Source organism: Heterodontus francisci, chromosome 1 (assembly GCF_036365525.1).
Source record: "Heterodontus francisci isolate sHetFra1 chromosome 1, sHetFra1.hap1, whole genome shotgun sequence".
NCBI lineage: Eukaryota > Metazoa > Chordata > Chondrichthyes > Heterodontiformes > Heterodontidae > Heterodontus > Heterodontus francisci.
In genome coordinates this window covers 159,577,012-159,600,447 of record NC_090371.1, presented here as the reverse complement: position 1 = coordinate 159,600,447, position 23,436 = coordinate 159,577,012, and the positions used below count along the sequence as shown (strand labels likewise).

At 43.0% G+C, this 23,436-nt stretch overlaps 1 protein-coding gene across 1 annotated transcript in view; it reads left to right on the top strand.

Moving 5' to 3' along the window:
* The window catches only part of LOC137373054 (uncharacterized), a 190,998-nt gene that overhangs the window by 82,945 nt on the left and 84,617 nt on the right, over positions 1-23,436 (top strand). Inside the window, exon 13 of the mRNA XM_068037825.1 lies at positions 4,460-4,579. Coding sequence (XP_067893926.1) covers positions 4,460-4,579 — 120 coding nt within the window. The remainder of the gene's footprint in view (positions 1-4,459; positions 4,580-23,436) is intronic.

Sequence of the window (23,436 nt, the reverse complement as noted above, 5' to 3'; positions counted from 1 at the left end):
CTTTACTGGTACATTGGCAGCATCCTCTTCTCTAGTGAAAACAGATGCAAAGTACTCATTACCTCAACCATGCCTTCGACCTCCACAAAAGGGTCTCCTTTTTCGTCCCTAATTGGCCCCACCCTTCCTTTGACTACTGTATTATCTATGTGTTTATAAAAGACTCTTGGGTTCCCTTTTATGATAGCTGCTAATCTATTCTCATACTCTCTCTGCCTCTCTTACTCCCTTTTTTAAAACTCTTCTATATTTTCTCTGTTTAGCTTGGTTTTGAACCTGACAATTGTCATAAGCCTCCTTTTTCTTTTCATTTTAAACCTCTATATCTTTAGTGATCCAGGGAGCTCTAACTTTGGATAACCTTCCTTTCTCCCTCATAGGAGTGTGTCTACTTGGTAGCCATCATCTCTTTGAAGGTCTCACATTCATCAATTTTTAGTCTATCAAGTTTTGATTTTAATCCACCTGGGTAAGATCCCCTTTTAACTCAGTGAAATTAGTCCTCCTCCAGTTAAGTATTTTTACTCTTGGTTGTACTCTTGATTCTTTTCCAAAACTAATCTAAACCTGATGATATTATGATCATGTACCCCAAATACCCCAAAAACATGCTGCACTTGCTCCACTTCATTTCCTGGAGCTGGATGCAGCAGTGCTTCCTTCCTCATTGGGCTGGATCAAAAAAGTTCTCTTGTACACATTTCAGGAACTCCTCCCCTTTTTTGCCCTTTACACTGTTACTATCCCAGTCTATATTAGGATAATTGAAGTATCCCATTATCACGACTCTGTTGTTCTTTCACCTTTCTGTAATTTGCCTTCAAAGTTTACTACTCTATCTCCTTCCCACTATTTGGTGGCTTATAGAATATACCTAATAGGGTAATAGCCCCTCTATCGTTCCTTAATCCTAATCAAATAGACTCTGTCTTTGGCTGCTCAATTATATCATCCCTCTCCAGTGCTATGTAAATGCACCATGTGATGTGATGCTAAATTATACATCTCAGGCAGCCACTAAGTGTAACTCTTGTTCTGGGTTGGATGGGCTGTTCTTGGCCATGGAAATATTTGTGGCACTGGGGGAGGAGGTAATAAGCATGACAATTGGTCTCAATGTACAAGCAAGAGGCTCTCATTGCACTGCTCAATACCCTTTATCATGCAAATAGCACTATATCAAAATGTGTACAGAAGTGGACAGCAGGTGCACTTATATACTTCTTTAAAAAATGTTCAGAACTTTTTTTTGTTATTTTTGGTTTCCTTATACTGTATTTATTGAATGATTCAATTATATCACACAGAAGGAGGCCATTTGGCCCAACATGCCTCTGCTGGGCTTTGGAAGAACTATCCAATTAGTCTTAACCTCTGCTCTTTCCCCCTTGCCCTGCATTTTTTTCCTTTTTAAGTATATATCCAGTTCCCTTTTGAAAGTTACTATTGAATCTGCTTCCACCACCCTTTTATTCCAGATGATAATCACTCACCGTGTAAAAACAATCCTCGAATGTATCCCTGGCTTTTTTGTCAACTATCTTAAATTGGTATCCTCTGGTTACTGACACTCCTAAGTGGAAACAATTTCTCCCGATCTACTCTATCATACACCTCATAATTTTGAACACCTCTATTAAATCTCTCTCTTTGCTCTGAGAATGCTTCTCTAGCCTCTGCACAGTGTGAAGTGTCTCATCACTGGCATCATTCTGGTGAATCTCTTCTGAACCCTTTCCATGGCCTGAACATCTTTCCTAAATTGTGGTGCCCAACTGAAGGCTGACCAGTGTTTTATAAAGATTTATAATAACTTTCTTGCTCATGTACTCTGTGCCTTTATTTATAAAGCCAAGGATCCTGTATGCTTTTTAGTAGCATTCCCAACTTGTCTTGCCATCTTCAAAGACTTCTTTGTCCTGGATAGTGTTGAGCTTGTTAAGTGTTGTTGGAGCTACACTTAACCAGGCAAATGAATAGTATTCCATCACACTCCTGACATGCCTTGCCAATGGTGGAAAAGCTTTGGGGAACCAGGAGAATACCCAGCCTCTGACCTGCCACAATGTTGGTGTGGTCTAGTTTTTCTGGTCAATGGTGACCACCTCCCCCCAACCCCTCACAATGTTGATAGTGGGGGATTCAGCAATGGTGATGCCATTGAATGTCAAGGAGAGATGGTTAGATTCTCTCTTGTTGGAGGTGGCCATTGCCTGACATTTGTGTGGCGCGGACGTTACTTGACACTTATCAGCCCAAGCCTGAACGTGGCCCAGGTCTTGCTGCATACCGGCATGGACTGCTTCATTATTTGAGGCGTTGTGAATAACTGGACACTGTGCAATCATCAGTGAACATTCCCACTTCTGCCCATATGATGAAGGGAATGTCATTGATGAAGCAGATGAAGGTGGTTGGGCCGAGAACACCACATGTGAAACTTCTGCAGCGATGTGCTGGGGTCTGCCCATCTCACCGGTCTGTCCATGTCCTCCTGAAGTCTGCTACTATCCTGCTCACTGTTTAGAACATTTCCATGTTTTCTGTCATCTGCAAATTTTGAAATTATGCCCTGTATACCCAAGTCCATGTCATTAATGTATATTTTTTAAAAAGGTCCTAATACCAACAATGGGGGACAGAACTGCATACTTCTCCCAGGCTAAAAAATAACCAGTCCTTTAATGTTTGCATTACAATTTATTATAAGTTTATCAGAAATCTTTTTATGGCCAATTTTCCTCTCTGGGCAGCAGACAGGCACAGCATTCCTCTGATACATTGCACTGTGCGTGGAGGAGTGCACCCAGCCTTTTAGCTCTGGCAATTTGCATATCCTGATGGTCATCCCTCTGTAACCCAAACCCTTGATTGGCCTGTGCTGAGATCAAGGGAGTGAAAGCCAGAGTGGAGCAGTCAATGGCGCTCCTGGCTGGAGAATAAATAGTAATGTTATATGAGGGCTTGGCATGCAGGAAGAATAGTTGTGGGGCAGGTTGAAAGTCAAGACCTTGTGACATACAATCATGGGCCATCCACGAGATACACATGGTATTGTTAGTTGATCCTTCCTCACCAGGTTCCTTTAAATGTACTGTTTTCTTATTCCTCTGTTCCCAACACCTTCAGGCAGTACACCAACAACTCAGTGAACTGACTGGTTCCAATTTTTTCCTGCCAGCTCATTTGAATTATTGCCAGAGCTTTGGCCTGGGACAAGCAGAAAACCTGGCTATCATACTCCTTTAATTTGGACCAGATGACAGGTAGTAGAACATGGTAATGTTAGTTCTCTGAGCTGCTGCCTCGCTTTATACCAGAACTGTTGCACTTGTATTAGAATATCTTCCAATAAGTTCACTAAACTTTCTGACAGTTGTTGGAGTACATGATGATAAGTGAATTTTATCTTCATTTATATATCTAGTGGCAAGCAAGATAGTTAAAGAAATGTTCCTATAATCACAAAATCCTAAAATTGAAACACAGGGGGCTATTTTCTTCTGCCTTAGGATCCGGGATCTCACATTACCTGGGAGAAAGAGAAAAGGGGATGAGATACATTACGGCAGTTTACCCCCTTGCAACCCATTGAGGTGATTTAATTGAGGTGTTTCAAATGTTTAAAGGATTCAATGGGCACACTTCTATACAAAGATTATACATTGATGGATTAGGAACACCTCTCATCCCCTTCTATACTGCTATGATTTTAAAGGGACATATTGCATTGCTGTTTCCAATTAGATGCAACCTGTCCATTCTGTATGTGTGAGCATCGTTAACAAGGCCAGCATTTATTGCCCAAGCCTAATTGCCCTTGAGAATATGGCGGTGAGCTGCCTTCTTGAACCACTGCTGTCCATGTGGTGTAAATACGTCCAAAGTGCTGTTAGGGAGGGAGTTGCAGGATTTTGACCCAGTGACAGTGAGGAAATGGCGATATATTTCCCAAGCAGGATGGTATGTGAATTGGAGAGGGAGTTACAGGTGGTGGTGTTCCCATGCACCTAATGCCTATGTTCTTCTAGTGGTAGAGGTCACAGAGTTGGAAGATGCTGTTGAAGGAACCTTGGCAAGCTGCTGCAGTGCATCTTGTAGATGGTACACACTGCAGGCATGGTGCAACGGTGGTAGAGGGAGTGAATGTTTAAACTGGCGGATTTGGTACCAAACAGACTGCTTTGTCCTGGATGATGTTGAGTTTCTTGAGTGTTGTTGGAGCTGCACTCCTCCAGGCATGTAGGGAGTATTCATCACACTCCTGACTTGTGCCTGGTAGATGGTGGACAGGCTTTGGCTGTTAATTGTATATTCATTGTGTTTAATTGTATGTGAGTGGTGGGCATTAAGTGGGGATTCACTTGAGCCCCTTTAAACACACACAGACTAAAACTGTGGTAAACCATCTAATATTGAATGTGCTCTTCACTGTTTTTCTGTTCCTTTTCTTTTTAAGAGAACGCCAACTGAAGTAGTGAGGGAACATGAGAATTACCTGAAATTCACTGGTATGCAAAGCTTTTTAGAGGAAATAGACCATTTTGCATTTAACTGTGCAAAATCTTCAGTGAAAGAGGTGAGTCTGTCACATAATTAAATATCCTGTTTGAAACATAAGTTCATATTTTTGCTCTGTGTAAAGACAAAAATGTGTTTCAGATATTGAGTGTATAGTCGTTTATGATTCTGATTTTAAAAATCCCTTCAAAATCATTTTTTGAGTATTTATTGACTGTTTATGAAATTAAACATTACCAATAGCACTTGGACAAAGCATTTAATGTATTTCAAATCAGCAATTATACCTTAACTAATGACAAAAATACTAGTGATACCAATAGTGATTTGTATTGATCACAGGTTCAGGTTTTTCTGTAGAATATCTAGAGAACTGGAATGGAAACTGATTATGGACAATTGGGGAGTAGGTTTTGGATGTAAAATCTAAACCACATTTGAAGAATGATAATGACCATATCTGCATCTGCTAATCTAATATTCGTCCTCATTTGATCATGCTTCACATATAGTAGAATAACCTTAAAGTTAAAAGGAGGTGGGGCTGTCCATGGCTTAATGTTGAGGCCAGTTTGAAGGCAAAGTACTTGTAATTTGGGTTATCAGACTAAGTCAGTGATGCTTTATGAAATCTTAATGCCAATTTTCCTCTGCTTTGAACCCAGGGAAAAATAATAATTTGTGATGATTGATGTGATTTAATTGATTCCCTTAGTACAGTATCATTCCTGCATTGCAGAAGATGTTAATAACATTCTTTTCTATTTGTACAATCTTTACACACAGTGGCGCAGTGGTTAGCACCGCAGCCTCACAGCTCCAGCGACCCGGGTTCAATTCTGGGTACTGCCTGTGTGGAGTTTGCAAGTTCTCCCTGTGTCTGCGTGGGTTTCCTCCGGGTGCTCCGGTTTCCTCCCACATGCCAAAGACTTGCAGGTTGATAGGTAAATTGGCCATTATAAATTGCCCCTAGTGTAGGTAGGTGGTAGGGAAATATAGGGACAGGTGGGGATGTGGTAGGAATATGGGATTAGTGTAGGATTAGTATAAATGGGTGGTTGATGGTCGGCACAGACTCGGTGGGCCAAAGGGGCTGTTTCAGTGTTGTATCTCGAAAACTAAAACTAAAATTAAATATAAATTAATACTCTGCCATCAAATAAAGAAGGATACTGCCCCTAAGATGTGCTTTATATAAGATCTCAATCTCAAGCACATTGTTGCTCTTTTACTCCATCATTACCAGTTGTCTTTATAAACACAAAGGCTTTGGTTTTTATAGAAGGGTGGGAATGGTGAATGTGAGTTGGGTAGTGGGTGGTGCACTCAGAGCTTGGGGATGTAGAGGCCCTGATGGCTTTGTTTAAATAGAAATTCCCAGAGTCTCACCAAACACCCAGTCAAATTCACTATTTGGCCGGCAGGCAGGAATGCTAATTTGGTGGCAGGCATCTGCAGCTGGCAACAGTTGCTGCAGTCAGTCAGTGGGTGGAGGGATATTGAGGACAGAGGCCTGGGTTGGGCGTTGGGTGTGATCAGGGATCATGAGGGGGCCTAAGGACTCTATGTGATATCTGGGGGAGAACTCCTCTTCCTCCTGACCCACAGGGAGTCTAAATGGTAATTTTTAAAGTCTTGCCTTGGTCTCTTCTGGCCATTTGACGCCATTGTGGTTTGCTGCCGGACTGCTGACTGTGTTGGATTCCCCCTGAATTCAGGTTAATATTATACCAGAGGTCATCATGCAGCCACTTTTGAATATTACCTAACAAAAATCTAATAATCTCATGCTTGAAAATTTCATTTGAACAAACATCCACAGCCTTTAGGGGGAGAGAGAGAGTAACAGAATTCCACTGATCCTCTTTTGTTTTGAAAAAGTGCTTCCAGAATTCACTCATAAATAGTCTACCTCCAACTTTAAGGTTGTGCCTCCTCGCTGTGGATGCCCCAATCAGAGGAAAAAGCTTCTCTGCATCTACTTTATTGAATCCCAATTTCATTTTAGAAACCTTGATTAGATGGCCCCTCAACTTTCTCAACTCAAGGGAATAAAATAAATTATGCAAGCTGTCATAATGTGACCTTTCAGTATCATTCTGGTGAATCTATGCTATATGCTCTGCAATGTTTGGTACCTAAAACTGAATGCAGCTCTCCAGTTGGAAGGCTCTGCACAACTGAAACATAATTTCCTGCCCTTTGTATTGCAACCCCTTGAAATGAAGGCCAATACTCCATTTGTGTTTCTGATTACTTTTTATATTTATATACTAGCTTTTAGTGATTTGTGCACATGGCAACCCAAATCCTTTGCTCTGTGACTCTTACAATTAAGAACATATACTGACTTGCATTTCTCAGACTCAAAGTGGATGGCCTTACATTTTCCCACGTTAAAATGCAGGTGCCATAGTTTTGCCCACCAAATTAGAGTCATAGAGTCATAGAGTCGTACAGCATAGAAACAGGCCCTTCGGCCCACCGTGTCCATGCCGACCATAATGCCTATCTATACTAATCCCACCTGCCTGCATTAATTCCATATCCCTCTATGCCTTGCTCATTCAAGTACCTGTCCAAATGCCTCTTAAATGTTGCTACTGTTCCTGCCTCCACCACCTCCTCAGGCAGCTCATTCCAGATACCCACTATTCTTTGTGTGAAAAAATTACCCCTTTGATCCCCTTTAAACCTCCTCCCTCTCACCTTATATCTATGCCCTCTAGTTTTAGTCACCCCTACCATGGGAAACGTACTCTGGCTATCTACCCTATCTATGCCTCTCATAATTTTATATACCTCTGTCATGTCCCCTCTCAGCCCCCTTCGCTCCAAGGAAAACAGACCCAGCCTATCCAATCTCTCTTTATAACTCAAGCCCTCCAAACCAGGCAACATCCTTGTGAATCTTTTCTGCACCCTCTCTAGCTTAATTACATCATTCCTGTAGTGCGGCAACTAGAACTGCACACAGTACTCCAAATGCGGCCTAACCAACATTATGTACAACTGTAACATGACGTGCCAACTCTTGTACTCAGTGCCTCGGCCGATGAAGGCAAGCATGCCATATGCCTTCTTCACCACCCTGTCTACCTGTGTTGTCACTTTCAGGGAACTATGTACTTGCACCCCAAGGTCTCTCTGCTCAACAACACTCCCCAGGACCCTGCCATTCACTGTATGTGTCCTGCCCTGGTTTAACTTCCCAAAATGCATCACTTCACACTTGTCTGAATTAAACTTCATTTGCCAATCCCTTGCCCACTTTCCCAGTTTATCTATATCCTGTTGTAACCTTAGACAACCTTCTTCACTGTCCACTATACCACCAATTTTGGTGTCATCTGCAAACTTACATTCACATCCAAATCATTAATATATATGACAAACAACAGAGGGCCCAGCACCGATCCCTGCGCCACACCACTGGTCACCGGCCTCCAATCGGAAAAACAACCCTCCACTACCACCCTCTGCCTCCTATCACCAAGCCAATTTTGTATCCAATTTGCTAGCTCACCCTGGATCCCAGGTGTTTGAAACTTAATGTGATTCTTTCTCTTTGAAGCTTCCTGCTTCTCTCTGCACAAGTTAATGTCCCCCTAACTCAGTGTCACCTGCAATCTATGATGTGCAACTTTCTATTCCATATATATATATATTAAAAATAAATCCCAGTACAGATCCCTGAGGAACGCTACTTGTCATATCCCACCAGAGAACTTTTACCTCCCAATCAATTAGCAAGCCATGTGACAAGTTATCTCGTATTCTGTGTACATTAATTTATAGTAATCTTTCATGTAGAACCTTATTAAATGCTGTTGTAAGTCCATATAGGCAACATAGACACTTCCCTATCCACCATACTCGTGACCTCCTCAAAACAATTCCATGAAATTAATCAAACATGATCTACCCTTCACAAATGCATGCTAGTTCTCTTTTATCAACTCATACTTGTTCATGTGTTCTGCCCCAATGTTCTAACTTCCAGCTTTAATTCAGGTACATTCAGCCGCATGTCTGTAATCTGTTCCAGAGAGGCGGTAGTGATTTGAATATTTAAATCAGTGGATTATAATGATATTTGAACCAGCATTTAAATGTAACAATGCATGCACAGGTTTCCTCACCATTGAAACCAAAGAGAGAAGAAAGTGGCAATTCATTGGGCACATTAAAAGTCAGGCAAATAAAGCAATAAATACTCAGTGCTCACACCTGCTTTCATACTTCCCACTGGGCAAGGATTTATTGAGATGACTTGTGGTGAAAGGCTAATTTGTTCACTTTGGTGTTATTGAGACAAAAGATCTGGATGCTGGCACCATGGTTGCCTTAGACTGGACCTTGGAGCAGAAACAGGATGACCATCAGCAGCAGCAACAGCCTGCTGCAAAGAGACCTGTAGGGGGTGAGTGGAGAGGAGGTCGCAGGGGGCACTACTGGTGTAATAAGGTGTACAGGCAGATCTCAGCTTCTCGAGGCTCAGATTGTCGCATCAGGCGGTTCCAGACATCTGCAGCCTCCCAGCAAAAAACCTGCTTTCTGCTGGACCTGGTGGCTGTCCATTACCATAAGAGCATAAGAAATAGGAACAGCTGTAGACATATGGCTCTTCAACCCTGCTCCACCATTCAAAAAAATCATGACTGATCTGTGATTTGAACTCCTCCTGCTTTCCACACAATACCCATATCTCTCGATACCCTTTAGAGACCAAAAATCTATTGATCTCAGCCTCAAAATATTCAACCTCTGGGCTAGAGAATTGCAAAGATTTGCACCCTCTGAGTCAAGAAATTTCTTCTCATCCCAGTCGTAAATGGCTGACCTCTTATTCTGAAACTGTGCCCCCTAGTTCTAGATTCTCTAGACAGGGGAAACAGCCTCTTACCCTGCCAAGATCTCTCAGAATCTTATGTTTCAATGAGATCACCTCTCATTCTTCTAAATTCCAGAGTATATGCCAGGAGTTATAAAAATGGACTTTTCCTTTAAAGAAGTGGAGAATGTGCTGCAGAAAATGGCCACCGAAGGTCAAACAACAAGGTCCTGTCTGTTCAAACTGTCTTACTGTCTGGCAAGAACAAAAATATACATTCCAAGCTAAGAAGTGTCAATTACACACATTCTGAACCTATCGAGAGTCATTTTTGAATTGAATGTGTTCTTCTGAAACAAAGAAGTTGTGAAGTAGCTACATCCTGGGCCATTGTTGATCACCACAGGGCAGGGGCTCTGCGTCTCCCAACAGAGGCCACATGTGAGAAACTTTTACCTTAAAAAGTAGCTCTCTGGAGAGAGAGGAAGAAGGAGAATCAGAACAACATCACCAACAGCCTGTCTAGCTAAGAGCTGAGAGATCCAACAAAACCAAAGAAGGAGCCCTGCTGTGAATTCTAAACTTCAACTTGTGCAGCAGAGAACTGAAAATGTTCCCCATTTCCAGATTGAAATCTCAACCACCAGAGAAATCTACAAACAACCCAGACCTGCAACTTTAAAAGATAAATTGACCTGCGAGAAAATTCAGCAGGTTTATAGAACCAGAACATACCTCACTTCAAATCACTTATTCTGCTCTATCTATCTGTTCTTGTGTGTGTGTGTGTGCGTGTGCAAGTGAATGAGTGTGTGAGTGAGGTTGTGACAATTTCGGGAATGAATTATGCTCAATAAATAGTTAATCTTCTGTTTTAAACTTATAAGAAAGCCTGTTGCTGTCTGTTTATTTGACAAATTAACCATAAAGGGGTTAACAAAAACATTTGTTGCAGTTAGTGGTAGGTGAACAGTGGGAACCACCCACACTCCTTAACACCTGGCAGTAACATGTTTCTACTTCATATCTTCTTTATCTCAGAAGAAATCCATTCAATTCGAGAATGTGTCTTGATGGTTCCAGGATGGGTATAGTCGACACCACTTAGTCTGGAATTTATCCCTTTGTCCTTTCGAGATGGTGAGACAGGCCAGGTCATCTGATCTTCAGCAACCATCTTGCAGCACATCGCCCACCCTTTTAAAAGGAAAAGTCAATTTCAAAGAGTCTACATTGAATAAAGTTTGTATCTTAAAAGTAGGAATATGATATGTCTTTACCGGGCATGACATTCCCAATGAAGAGGCGAACGGTAATCAAAGTGTGACAGGAAGGGGCAGAAAATATAAGCAGAAGAAATTAGAACCAAAATGAGTAATAATTGTAAAAAGTCAAAGCTTTAAGGCTCTATATCTGAATGCATGCAGCATTTGTAACAAGATGGATGAGTTGATGGCACAAATAGAAATTAACAGAGTCATAGAGCTATACAGCACAGAAACAGGCCCTTCGGCCCATTGTGTCTGTGCTGGCCATCAAGCACCTAACTATTCTAGTCTCATTTTCCAGCAATTGGCCCGTAGCCTTGTATGCTATGGCATTTCAAGTGCTCATCTAAATACTTCTTAAATGTTGTGAGGGTTCCTGCCTCCACCACCACTTCAGGCAGTGTATTCCAGATTCCAACCACCCTCTGGGTGAAATTTTTTTTCTTAAATCCCCTCTAAACTGTCTGCCCCTTACCTTAAATCTATGCCCCCTGGTTATTGACCCCTCCGCTAAGTGAAAAAGTTTCTTCCTATCTAACCTATCAATGCCCCTCATAATTTTGTATACCTCAATCATGTCCCCCCCTCATCCTTCTCTAAGGAAAACAACCCTAGCCTTTTCAGTCTCTCTTCATAGCTGAAATGCTCCAGCCCAGGCAACATCCTGGTGAATCTCCTCTGCACCCTTTTCAGTGCAATCACATCCTTCCTATAGTGTGGTGCCCAGAACTGTACACAGTCCTCCAGCTGTGGCCTAACTAGCATTTTATACAGCTCCATCATAGCCTCCCTGCTCTTATATTCTATGCCTCAGCTAATAAAGGCAAGTATACCATATGCCTTCCTAACCACGTTATCTACCTGTGCTGCTGCCTTCAGTGATCTATGGAAAAATACACCAAGGTCCGTCTGACCGTCTGTACTTCCTCGGGTCCTACCATCCATTGTATATTCCCTTGCCTTGTTAGTCCTCCCAAAATGCATCATCTCACACTTCTCAGGATTAAATTCCATTTGCTACAGCTCTGCCCATCTTACCAGGCCATCTATATCGTCCTGTAATCTAAGGCTTTCCTCCTCACTATTTACGACACCACCAATTTTTGTGTCATCTGCGAACTTATTATACCTCCTATATTCACATCTAAATCATTAATGTACACTACAAACAGCAAGGGCCCCAGTACCGATCCCTGTGGTACACCACTGGTCACATGCTTCCACTCGCAAAAACAGCCCTCGACCATTACCCTCTGTTTCCTGCTACCAAGCCAATTTTGGATCCAATTTGCCAAATTGACCTGGATCCCATGGGCTCTTACCTTCTTAACCAATCTCCCATGCGGGACCTTATCAAAAGCCTTACTGAGGTCCATATAGACTAGATCAACTGCTTTACCCTCATCTACACATCTAGTCACCTCCTCGAAAAATTCAATCAAATTAGTTAGACACGATCTCCCCCTGACAAATCCGTGCTGACTATCCCTGATTCTTCTCTGCCTCTCCAATGTGGAGATTAATCCTGACCGTCAGAATTTATCCAATAGTTTCCCAACCACTGATATTAGACTCACCAGCCTGTAATTACCTGGTTTATTCCTGCTACCCTTCTTGAATAATGGTACCACATTCGCTGTCCTCCAGTCCTCTTGGTGACCAAGACTGGGAACTCAATATTCAAGGGTATTTGACGCTCTGGAAAAATAGGCAAAAAGGAAAAGGAGGTGGGGTAGTTTTGTTAATAAAGGAAGGTATCAGTGCGGTGGTGTGTAGTGATATAGGTGCAATAGATTGTGATGTGGAATCGTTTGGGTGGAAATAAGGAATAGCAAGGGGAAGAAGTGGGAGTCATCTATAGGCCCCCGAAGAGTTGCCTCACTGTAGGACAAAGTATAAATCTGGAAATAACGGAGGCGTGTAAGAAGGGCGCTACAATTGTCATGGGTGATTTTAATCTGCATATTGACTGGACAAAACAGATTGACAGAGGTAACATGGAAGACAAATTTGTACCATGCATCAAGGATTGTTACTTAGAGCAATAAGTTGCAGAACCTACCGGGAACAGGCTATTTTAGACCGAGTAATGTGTAATGAGGTAGGATTAATAAGAGATATCGTAGTTAAGGATCCTCTGGGGGTAGCGATCACAACATTATAGAATTTCAAATTCAGTTTGAGGGCGAGCAACTTGGGTCTCAAACCAGTGTCCTCAACTTAAACAAGGGCAATTACAGAGGTATGAAGAAAGAGTTGTCTAAAGCGGGCTGGGAAAATAGACTAAAGGGAAGGTCAGTGGATGAACTGTGGAAGACTTTTAAGCAGATATTTCACAACACTCAGCAAAAATTTATCCTGGTCAAATTAGAAGGACTCAATGAGAAGGATGAACCACCCGTGGTTAACAAAGGCGATCAAGGATAGTATCCAATCAAAAACTAAGGCATACAAAGTGGCGCAAACTAGTGGTAGGCCAGAGGATTGGGAATTTTTTAGGAAACAGCAGCGGATGTCTAAAAAGCTAATAAAGAGGGAGAAAATTGATTGTGAAAGTAAATTGGCAAGAAATATAAAAACAAACAGCAAGAGCTTCTATGGGTATATAAAAAGAATGAGTAGCTAAAGTGAGCGTGGGACCCTTGGAGGATGTGACTGGCGAACTGAAAGCGGGGAACAGGGAAATGGCAGATAATTTAAACCAATATTTTGCATCAGTCTTCACAGTGGAGGACACTATAAACACCCCACAGATATCAGATAAGCGGGGAGATAATGGGAGGAAAAATCTTGTAACAGTCTCTATCACGAGGGACAAAGTATTGGTCAAACTAATGGGACTAAAGGCAGAATAGTTGCCAGGACCTGATGGCCTGCATCCAAGGGTTTCAAAGGAAGTGGCTACAGAGATAGTGGAGGCATTGGTCGAAATATTCCAGAACACACTGGATTCCGGGAGGGTCCCAGCAGATTGGAAAACCGCTAATGTGATGCCCCTGTTCAAGAAGGGAAGGAGACAAAAAGCAGGAAACTATAGGCCAGTCAGCCTAACACCGGTCATTGGGAAAATGCTAGAGTCCATTATTAAGGAAGAAATAGCAGGGCATTTAGAAAAGCTTAATGCAGTCAAACAGAGTCAACATGGTTTTGTGAAAGGGAAATCATGTTTGACAAATTTACTACAGCTCTTTGAGGATATAACAAGCAGAGTGGATAAAGGGGAACCGGTCGATGTAGTGTATTTGGATTTTCAGAAGTCATTCGATAAGGTGCCATATAAAAGATTATTACACAAGATAGAAGCTCACGGTGTTGGGGGTAATGCTGGCTGGAGTCACACCTAGCGCAAAGGAAGATGGTTGTAGTTGTTGGAGGTCAATCATCTGAGCTCCAGGACATCACTGCAGGAGTTCCTCAGGGTCGTGTCCTAGGCACAACCATCTTCAGCTGCTTCATCAATGACCTTCCTTCAATCATAAGGTCAGAAGTGGGGATGTTCACTGATGATTGCACAATGTTCAGCACCATTTGTGACTCCTCAGATACTGAAGCAGTCCGTGTAGAAATGCAGCAAGACCGGGACAATATCCAGGCTTGTGCTGATAAGTGGCAAGTAACATTCGTGCCACACAAGTGCCAGGCAATGACCATCTCCAACAAGAGAGAATCTAACCATCTCCCCTTGACATTCAGTGCCATTACCATCGCTGAATCAACATTCTAGGGGCTATCATTGACCAGAAATTGAACTGAAGTAGCCATATAAATACCGTGGCTACAAGAGCAGGTCAGAGACTAGGAATCCTGTGGCGAGTAACTCACCTCCTGACTCCTCAAAGCCTGTCTGCCATGAGGGACCTTGTCAAAGGCTTTACTGAAGTCCATGTAGACAACATCCACTGCCCTTCCTTCATCAATCATCTTCATCACTTCCTCCAAAAACTCGATCAAGTTAGTGAGGCACGACCTCTTCTTCACAAAACCATGCTGCCTCTCGCTAATAAGTTCCACCATCTACAAGGCACAAGTCAGAAGTGTGATGGAATATTATCCACTTGCCTGGATGGCTGCAGCTCCAACAACACTCAAGAAGCTCGACACCATCCAGGACAAAGCAGCACGCTTGATTGGCACCCCATCTACAAACATTCACTCCCTCCACCACTGACGCACAGTGGCAGCAGTGTGTACCATCTACAAGATGCACTGCAGCAATGCACCAAGGCTCCTTAGACAGCACCTTCCAAACCCGCGACCGCTACCAACCAGAAGGACAAGGGCAGCAAATGCATGCGAACACCACCACCTGCAAGTTCCCCTCCAAATCAAACACCATCCTGACTTGGAACTATATCGCTTTTCCTTTACTGTTGCTGGGTCAAAATCCTGGAACTCCATTGCTAACAGCACTGTGGGTGTACCTACCCCACATGGACTGCAGCAGTTCAAGAAGGCAGCTCACCACCACCATCTCATGGGCAATTAGGAATGGGCAATAAATGCTGGCCTAGCCAGTGATGCCCACATCCCATGAATGAATTAAAAAAAAACATGGATTGAGGATTGGTTAACTCACAGAAGATGGAAAGTTGGGACTAATGAGTCTTTTTCAGGTTGAAAAGACATAACTAGTGGAGTGCCACAAGGATCAGTCCAAGGGCTTCAATTATTTACTATCTATATTAATGACTTGGCGGAGGGGGCAGAGTGTAATGTATCCAAATTTGCTGATGATTCAAGGCTATGGGCCAAATGCGGGCAAATGGGATTAGATAGACAGGTCAGGTGTCTTTAATGCATCGGTGCAGACTCGATGGGCTGAAGGGCTCTTCTACATTGTATTATTCTGTGATTCTGTGATACAAAAATAGGTGGGAGGAAATGTTGTGATGAGGACATAAGGAATCTGCAAGGGGATATAGATAGGTTGAGTGAGTGGGCAAAAACTTGGCAGATGGAGTTTCATGTAGCAAAGTGTGAGGTCATGCACTTTGGTAGGAAGAATCAAAAGGCAGGCTATTATTTAAATGGAGAGAGACTTCAAAAAAGTGCAGCACAGAGGGATCTGGGTGTTCTTGTGCATGAAACATAAAAAGCTAGCACACAGGTGCAGCAAGTAATTAAGAAGGCAAATGGAATTTTACCCTTTATTGCATGGGGGTTGGTGTTTAAAAATAGGGAAGTCTTGTTACAACTGTACAGGGTGTTGGTGAGGCTGCACCTGAAGTACTGTGTACAATATTTCAGAAAGGATATACTGGCATTGGAGGCAGTTCAAAAGAGATTCACTAGGCTGATTCCTGGGATGAAGGGGTTGACTTATCAAGAACGACTAAACAGGTTAGGCCTTTATTCATTTGAGTTTAGAAGAATGAGGGGTGATCTTATTGAAACATACAAGATTCTGAGGGGGGCTTGACAGGGTAGATGTTGAGAAGATGTTTCCACTAGTGGGGGAATCTCGAACTAGGGACATAGTTACAGAATAAGGGGACATTCATTTGAAACTAAGATGCGAAGGAGTTTCTTCTCTCAGAGGGTAGTGAATGTCTGGAATTCTCTACCCCAGAAAGTTGTGGGGGCTAGATGACTGAAATTATTTAAAGAGGAGGCAGATAGATTTTTGAAATATCGGGGAGTTGAGGGCTATGAGGAGCTGGCACGAAAGAGGAGTTGAGGTCTGGGGCAAATCAGCCATGATCTTATTGAATGGTGGGGCAGGCTAGAGGGGCCAAATGGCCTACTCCTGCTCCTTTTTCTTATGTTCCTATGTTAAGGGACTCACTTACTTTAGCTACTGTCTGCTTGTTTACATACTTGTAGAGGCTCTTACAACCTGTTTTATATTTTTTGCTACTTGACACGCTTATTCTATTTTCTCTCTATTTATCAATTTTTTGGTCATCCTTTGCTGGTTTCTAAAACTCTCCCAATCTCCAGGCTTAATTATCCTCTTGGCAATATTATAAGTCTCTTTTAATCTAATGCTATCCTTAATCTCTTTAGTTAGTCATGGATGGATCTCTTTTCCTGTGAAGTTTTTATTTCTCCATGGAATGTACATTCACTGAGAATCATGCAATATTCCTTTAAATATTCACCATGGCTTATTTACTGTCCTACCTTTTTAATCTAATTACCTTAGCCAGCCTGATCCTCATACCTATGTAATTGGCTTTACTTAAGCTTAATAATATCGTTTCAGACTTCTGTACATCACTCTCAAACCCAATGTGAAATTCTATCATATTATGGCCACTCTTCCCCCTTACTAAGAGATTACTAATTAACCCCATTTCATTACGAAAGATAAGACCTAAAATAGCCTGTTTGCTGTTTGGTTCCGTGATGTAATGTTCTCGGAAACTATCTCGAATGCATTCCATGACCTCATCTTTCAAACTACTTTTGCCAATTTGATTTGTCAACTTTATATGAAGATTAAAATTCCTCATAATTATTGCATTGCCTTTGTTACAAGTTCCCTCATATTTCTTGAGTAATACTCTGTCCAGTAGTACAGCTGAAGCAGTCTGTGTCGAAATTCAACAAGACCTGGACAATATCCAGGCTTGGGATGATAAGTGGCAAGTAGCATTTGCTTCCCTTCCTAACAACACTGTGGGTGTACCTACCTCACATGAACTGTAGTGGTTCAAGAAAGCAGCTCACAACCACCTTCTCAAGGGCAATTAGGAATGGGCAATAAATGCCGGCCTAGCCAGTGATGTCCACATCCCATGAATGAATAAGTAAAAAAAGCAACTGTCGGGGGGCGATAAACTACTCCTACCAGCATTTCTGCCCCTCGTTATTTGTTAACTTCACTAATACTGATACTACTTCCTGCTCTTCTGAGCAAAGATCCTTCGTCAATACTGTCCTTATGTCATCCTTTATTATCAGGGCAATCCCCGTTCCCCCTTTTCCATTTTGTCTATCTTTTTGAAACTCCATGTACCCTGGAATATTTAGTTCCTGACCTTAGTCACATTGCAACCACATCTCTGTAAATGGCTATCAGATCAAATCCACTGATCTCTATTTGTGTCATTAATTCATCTATCTTGTTATGAATGTTCTGTGTATTCCGTTAAAGTGCCTTTATCTATTTTATTTATTTAACGATACAGCACTGAAACAGGCCCTTCGGCCCACCGTGTCTGTGCCGACCAACAACCACACATTTCTACTCATCCTACATTAATCTGATATTCCCTACCACATCCCCACCATTCTCCTACCACCTACCTATACTAGGGGCAATTTACAATGGCCAATTTACCTATCAACCTGCAAGTCTTTGGCTGTGGGAGGAAACCGGAGCACCCGGTGGAAACCCACGCGGTTCACAGAGAGAACTTGCAAACTCCGCACAGGCAGTACCCAGAACTGAACCCGGGTCGCTGGAGCTGTGAGGCTGCGGTGCTAACCACTGTGCCACTGTAATTTTTGATTTTATATTTAATTTTAATTGCCTTTAATTTTATCTTGCTACTAGTTTCCCCTAATTTGACTTTAGTCACTGATGCACTGTTACATTAAACTTTGTCCCTTCCTGTCACACTCGACTTATCTTTACCCAAATCACTACACTGCTCTGTAGCCTTGACTTTTCTCTTTAGATTTATAAATTTCCCCTGACCTAAACCCTCCTCCCACTCCCTTTTTTAATTTCAAGCCCTATCTACAGACCTAGTTACTTAATTTGCCAGAACACTGGAAAATGCAGTCTGTTCCAATGGAACAACTTTCTTTGTCACCAATATTGGTGCCAGTACTCCATGAATAGTAACCCACTCTTTGAACTGTGCATTCAACATTCTGATGTTTGACCCTATGCCAATTTGTGCATTGCTCAGGTAGTAATCCAGAGATCATTATCTTTTGAGGTTCTATTTATTAATTTGGCTTCTCAAACTCCTCCAGCAGAGCCTCATTCCTCGTTCTACCTATGTTGTTTGTTCCTATGTGGACCACGTAAATGGGATCCTCCCACTCCAAGTACTTCACCAGTCACAAGAAGATGCCCCTAACCCTGGCACCGAGCACAGAACACAACCTTTGGAACTCCCAGTTGGGGATGCAGAGAACAGTATCTATCCCCCTGACTATACTGTCCCCGAATACCACATTCCTTTTCACTCCTCCCACCTGAATGGCCTCCTGTACCACAGTGTCATGGTCAGTTTGGTTATCCATCCTGCAGACAGCCATATGACAACCTATGTCATTGAGCAAGCTTAGTGAGTATGCTCATGACATCCTTCAGGTGTCTGGACAGATTTGGGAATGCCCTTCAGTACTCATCAGCTGGAGCCTCCAGAATGATAGTGGTGTGCTGCAGTCTACACAAGATTGTGCAGCAGAGAGGATTGAAGCTACAGGAGGAACAAGGCACTGAGCACACAGCGTCTGTGGCTGAATCCAATGAAGAGGAGGAGGAAGAGACGGCAGTGGATGAAAATAGTGATCCCAAAGTAGCACTTGCTGCTCTGGATTCCCTTATCCCTTAGTAACCACATCCAAGAGCCATTTTAATTATCCCCCTGACCAATCTCACTGACACAAAGCAGTCCTGCACACATCCATCCACTCATTGCATTTCCTCTAATTGGTTCCCATCAATTCTTTTCTTCCCTTCATCAACAAACAACTGAAAATATATGTTGACACCCAGCAACCATGAAAGGGCAACCTGGAAAATGGTGAAAAGAATGTGATTCTACTAAAAAACAGAAACTTAGCAATGTAATATATTTTCATACACCCTGTGCAACTACATAGCTTTACTCTTCCTTTTCCTACTGCTGCTATGTGGTGCAATCCCTGTGGTTTGAGCAGAGGTAAAGGCAGACTGCTCAGATCCAATGCTCGGACTGTTGAGATGCTTTTGGCCATTAACCTCTGGAATTTGGAAACCATGAGGGCCCCACCAAAGACTGCTTCACCTGCACCTATGCATGGGCAGACATGGCCATTGGAAGAATGTTGGAATTGGAAGAATTGGAAGAAACTTCACCTGGTTGATTTTCCTTCTCCAGGGAGTGTCGTTCCCGTGTCACTTGTTGCTGCGAATACTGTTGCTCCATTTTGTTTTTTGGGGTGCTGTGGACCTCTGGGGCTGATGGTTGTTCTGTGGTCTTTACAGTTGGTGAGTTCTCGTTTTCCTGATCGTCCACCTGCTGTGAAGGAACAGATTCTCCAGTTGTACCTGTGTGCCTGCGGTTGCGGGTTAATTGAGGAAAGCCAGCATTGATTTCTTAAGGGAAAATCATGTTTAACTAACTTGCTGGAGTTTTTTGAGGAGGTGATAGAGAGGGTTGATGAGGGCAATTCAGTTGATGTGGTGTACATGGACTTTCAAAAGGAGTTTGATACAACGCCACACAACAGACTTGTGAGCAAACTTATAGCTCATGGAATAAAATGGACGATAGCAACATGGATATGGAATTGGCTGTGTGGCAGGAAACAAAGAGTAGTGGTTAATGGATGTTTTTCAGGCTGGAGGAAGGTTTGTAGAGGGGTCAGTGTTGGGACCCTTGCTTTGCCTGATATATATGAATGACCTAGACCTTGGTGTACAGGACACAATTTCAAAGTTTGAAGATGATACGAGACTTGGAAGCATTGTAAACTGTGAGGATAGTGTAGAACTCCAACAGGCCAAGACAAGTTGGTGGAATGGGCAGACAGGTGGCAGATGAAGTTCAATTCAGAGAAATGGGAAGTGATTTATTTTGGTAGGAAGAACATGGAGAGACTATATAAAATAAAGGGTACAATTCTAAAAGGGGTGCAGGAGCAGAGGGACCTAAGTGTATATGTGCATAATTCATTGAAGGTGGCACGACAGGTTGAGAGAGTGGTTAATAAAGCATACAGTATCCTGGGCTTTATTAATAGGAGCATAGAGTAGCCGCATGAAAGTTGGCAGGATCCCCAAGGACACATTGTACAGTAAGCTCGTCACTGGTATCAGACCCACCGGCCGTCCACGTCTCCGCTTTAAAGACGTCCGCAGATGCGACATGAAGTCCTGTGACATTGACCACAAGTCGTGGGAGTCAGTTGCCAGTGATCGCCAGAGCTGGCGGACAGCCATAAAGGTGAGGCTAAAGAGTGGCGAGTTGAATAGACTTAGCTGTTGGCAGGGAAAAAAAACAGAAGCGCAAGGGGAGAGCCAACTGTGTAACAGCCCTGACAACCAATTTTATCTGCAGCGCCTGTGTAAGAGTCTGTCACTCTAGAATTGGCCTTTATAGCCACTCCAGGCTGCTTCACAAACCACTGACCCCCTCCAGGCGCTTACCCATTGTCTCTCGAGACAAGGAGGCCAAAGAAGAAGAAGAAAATAGAGTACAAGAATGAGGAAGTTATGTTTAACTTGTATTAGACACTAGTTCGGCCTCAGCTGGAGTATTGTATACAGTTCTGGGCAACGCACTTTAGGAAAGATGTGAGGGCATTGGAGAGAGTACAGAAAAGATTCATGAGAATGATTTCATGGATGAGGAATTTCAGTTATGAAGATAGATTGGAGAAGTTAGGACTGTTTTCCTTAGAGAAGGGAAGAAAGACTGAGAGGTGATTTGATAGAGGTATTCAAAATCATGAGGGGCCTGGACAGAGTTGATAGACAGAAAATGTTCCCATTCATGAAAGGGCACAGATTTAAAGTATTTGGTAAGCAAAAGTGACACGAGGAAAATCATTTTCACGCAGAGAGTGGTTAAGGTCTGGAATGCATTGCCTGAGAGTGTGGTGGAGGCAGGTTCAATTGAAGAATTCAAAAGGGACTTAGACTGTTATCTGAAAAGGAAGAATGTGCAGGGTTACGGGGAGAAGGTGGGGGAATTGAACTGAGTGACTTGCTCTTTCAGAGAGCTGGTGCGGACACGATGGACCAAATGGCCTCCTTCTGCACTGTAACAATTCTGTGATTCTGTGGTCTGTTTGATCACTTCCACTGCATACGATCGAGGTGACAACTGCTCTTTGGAGGTTCCAAGTTGCCACTTGAGCTGACACCTCATGACAGCATTGAAGGTTTACACCCTTACTGGCTCTTCAAGGCCTAATTCTGGCAATGGTTTGGCAGTTTTGTCAAAATAAAGTTTAACTTTCTGCCGTTTCACACTTGATTTTGTGATTGTTGGAGGTCAATCATCTGAACTCCAGGACATCGCTGCAGGAGTACCTCAGGGTAGTGTCCTAGGCCCAACCATCTTCAGCTGCTTCATCAATGACCTTCCTTCAATCATAAGGTCAGAAGTGGGGATGTTCACTGATGATTGCACAATGTTCAGCACCATTCGTGACTCCTCAGATACTGAAGCAGTCTGTGTCGAAATGCAGCAAGACCGGGACAATATCCAGGCTTGTGCTGATAAGTGGCAAGTAACATTCGCGCCACACAAGTGCCAGGCAATGACCATCTCCAACAAGAGAGAATCTAATCATCTCCCCTTGACATTCAACGGCATTACCATCGCTGAATCCCCCACTATCAACATCCTAGGGGCTACCATTGACCGAAAACTGAACTGGAGTAGCCATATAAATACCGTGGCTACAAGAGCAGGTCAGAGGCTAGGAATCCTGAGGCAAGTAACTCACCTCCTGACTCCCCAAAGCCTGTCCACAATTTACAAGGCACAAGTCAGGAGTGTGATGGAATACTCTCCACTTGCCTGGATGGGTGCAGCTCCAACAACACTCAAGAAGCTCGACACCATCCAGGACAAAGCAGCCCGCTTGATTGGCACCCCATCTACAAACATTAACTCCCTCCACCACCGACGCACAGTGGCAGCAGTGTGTACCATCTACAAGATGCACTGCAGCAATGCACCAAGGCTCCTTAGACAGCACCTTCCAAACCCGTGACCTCTACCAACTAGAAGGACAAGGGCAGCAAATACATGGGAACACCACCACCTGCAAGTTCCCTCCAAGTCACACACCATCCTGACTTGGAACTATATCGCCGTTCCTTCGCTGTCGCTGGGTCAAAATCCTGGAACTCCCTTCCTAACAGCATTGCGGGTATACCTACCCCAAATGGACTGCAGCGATTCAAGAAGGCAGCTCTCCACCACCTTCTCAAGGGCAATTAGGGATGGGCAAAAAATGCTGGCCTTGTCAGTGATGCCTACATCCCATGAATGAATTTAAAAAAAAACTCATGCCTGTTAGTACTTCTGGCATCAGTAGCTTTTCTGCTATTGCAAGAGTAGTTTGGGTGTGGCATGACATTAGTCTTTGCACCGGACTACCATCCATGCCTTCAGTGTTTCTCCACTCGAGGATTGCCCTGCATACATCAATGCCGGATTTACTCGATTTCTTTATAATTCCTTTTTACGATTTCCACTGCTGCCTCAGCCTTTCCATTTGACTGATGATAGTGTGGAGATGAAGTATGGTGTTGAATTTCCCAATCCTTTATGAAGTGGCTGAATTCTTCGCTCGTGAACTGAGGGCCCTTGTCGTTCATCACAATGTCTGGAATGCTGTAACGACCAAAGTGTGCTTTCACGCATTTTGCAATATCACCGGTAGTCATGAAGGTCAGCTGGTCTACCTCCCCATAGTCAGAATAGTAGTCTACGGTGACAAGATAATCAGTTGCTGCAAGAGTGAAGAGGTCTACTCCCAGCTTTATCCATGGTCTGGAATGTCATGTGTCATCAGAGGCTCTTTTGCTTGCTTAGCTTGGTACTCGTTACACGCACTGCACTGGCTGATGTGGTCCTTGATTCATTGCTTATGTTTGGCCAGTAGAGCACTTTTCTTGCCTTCCTCAGA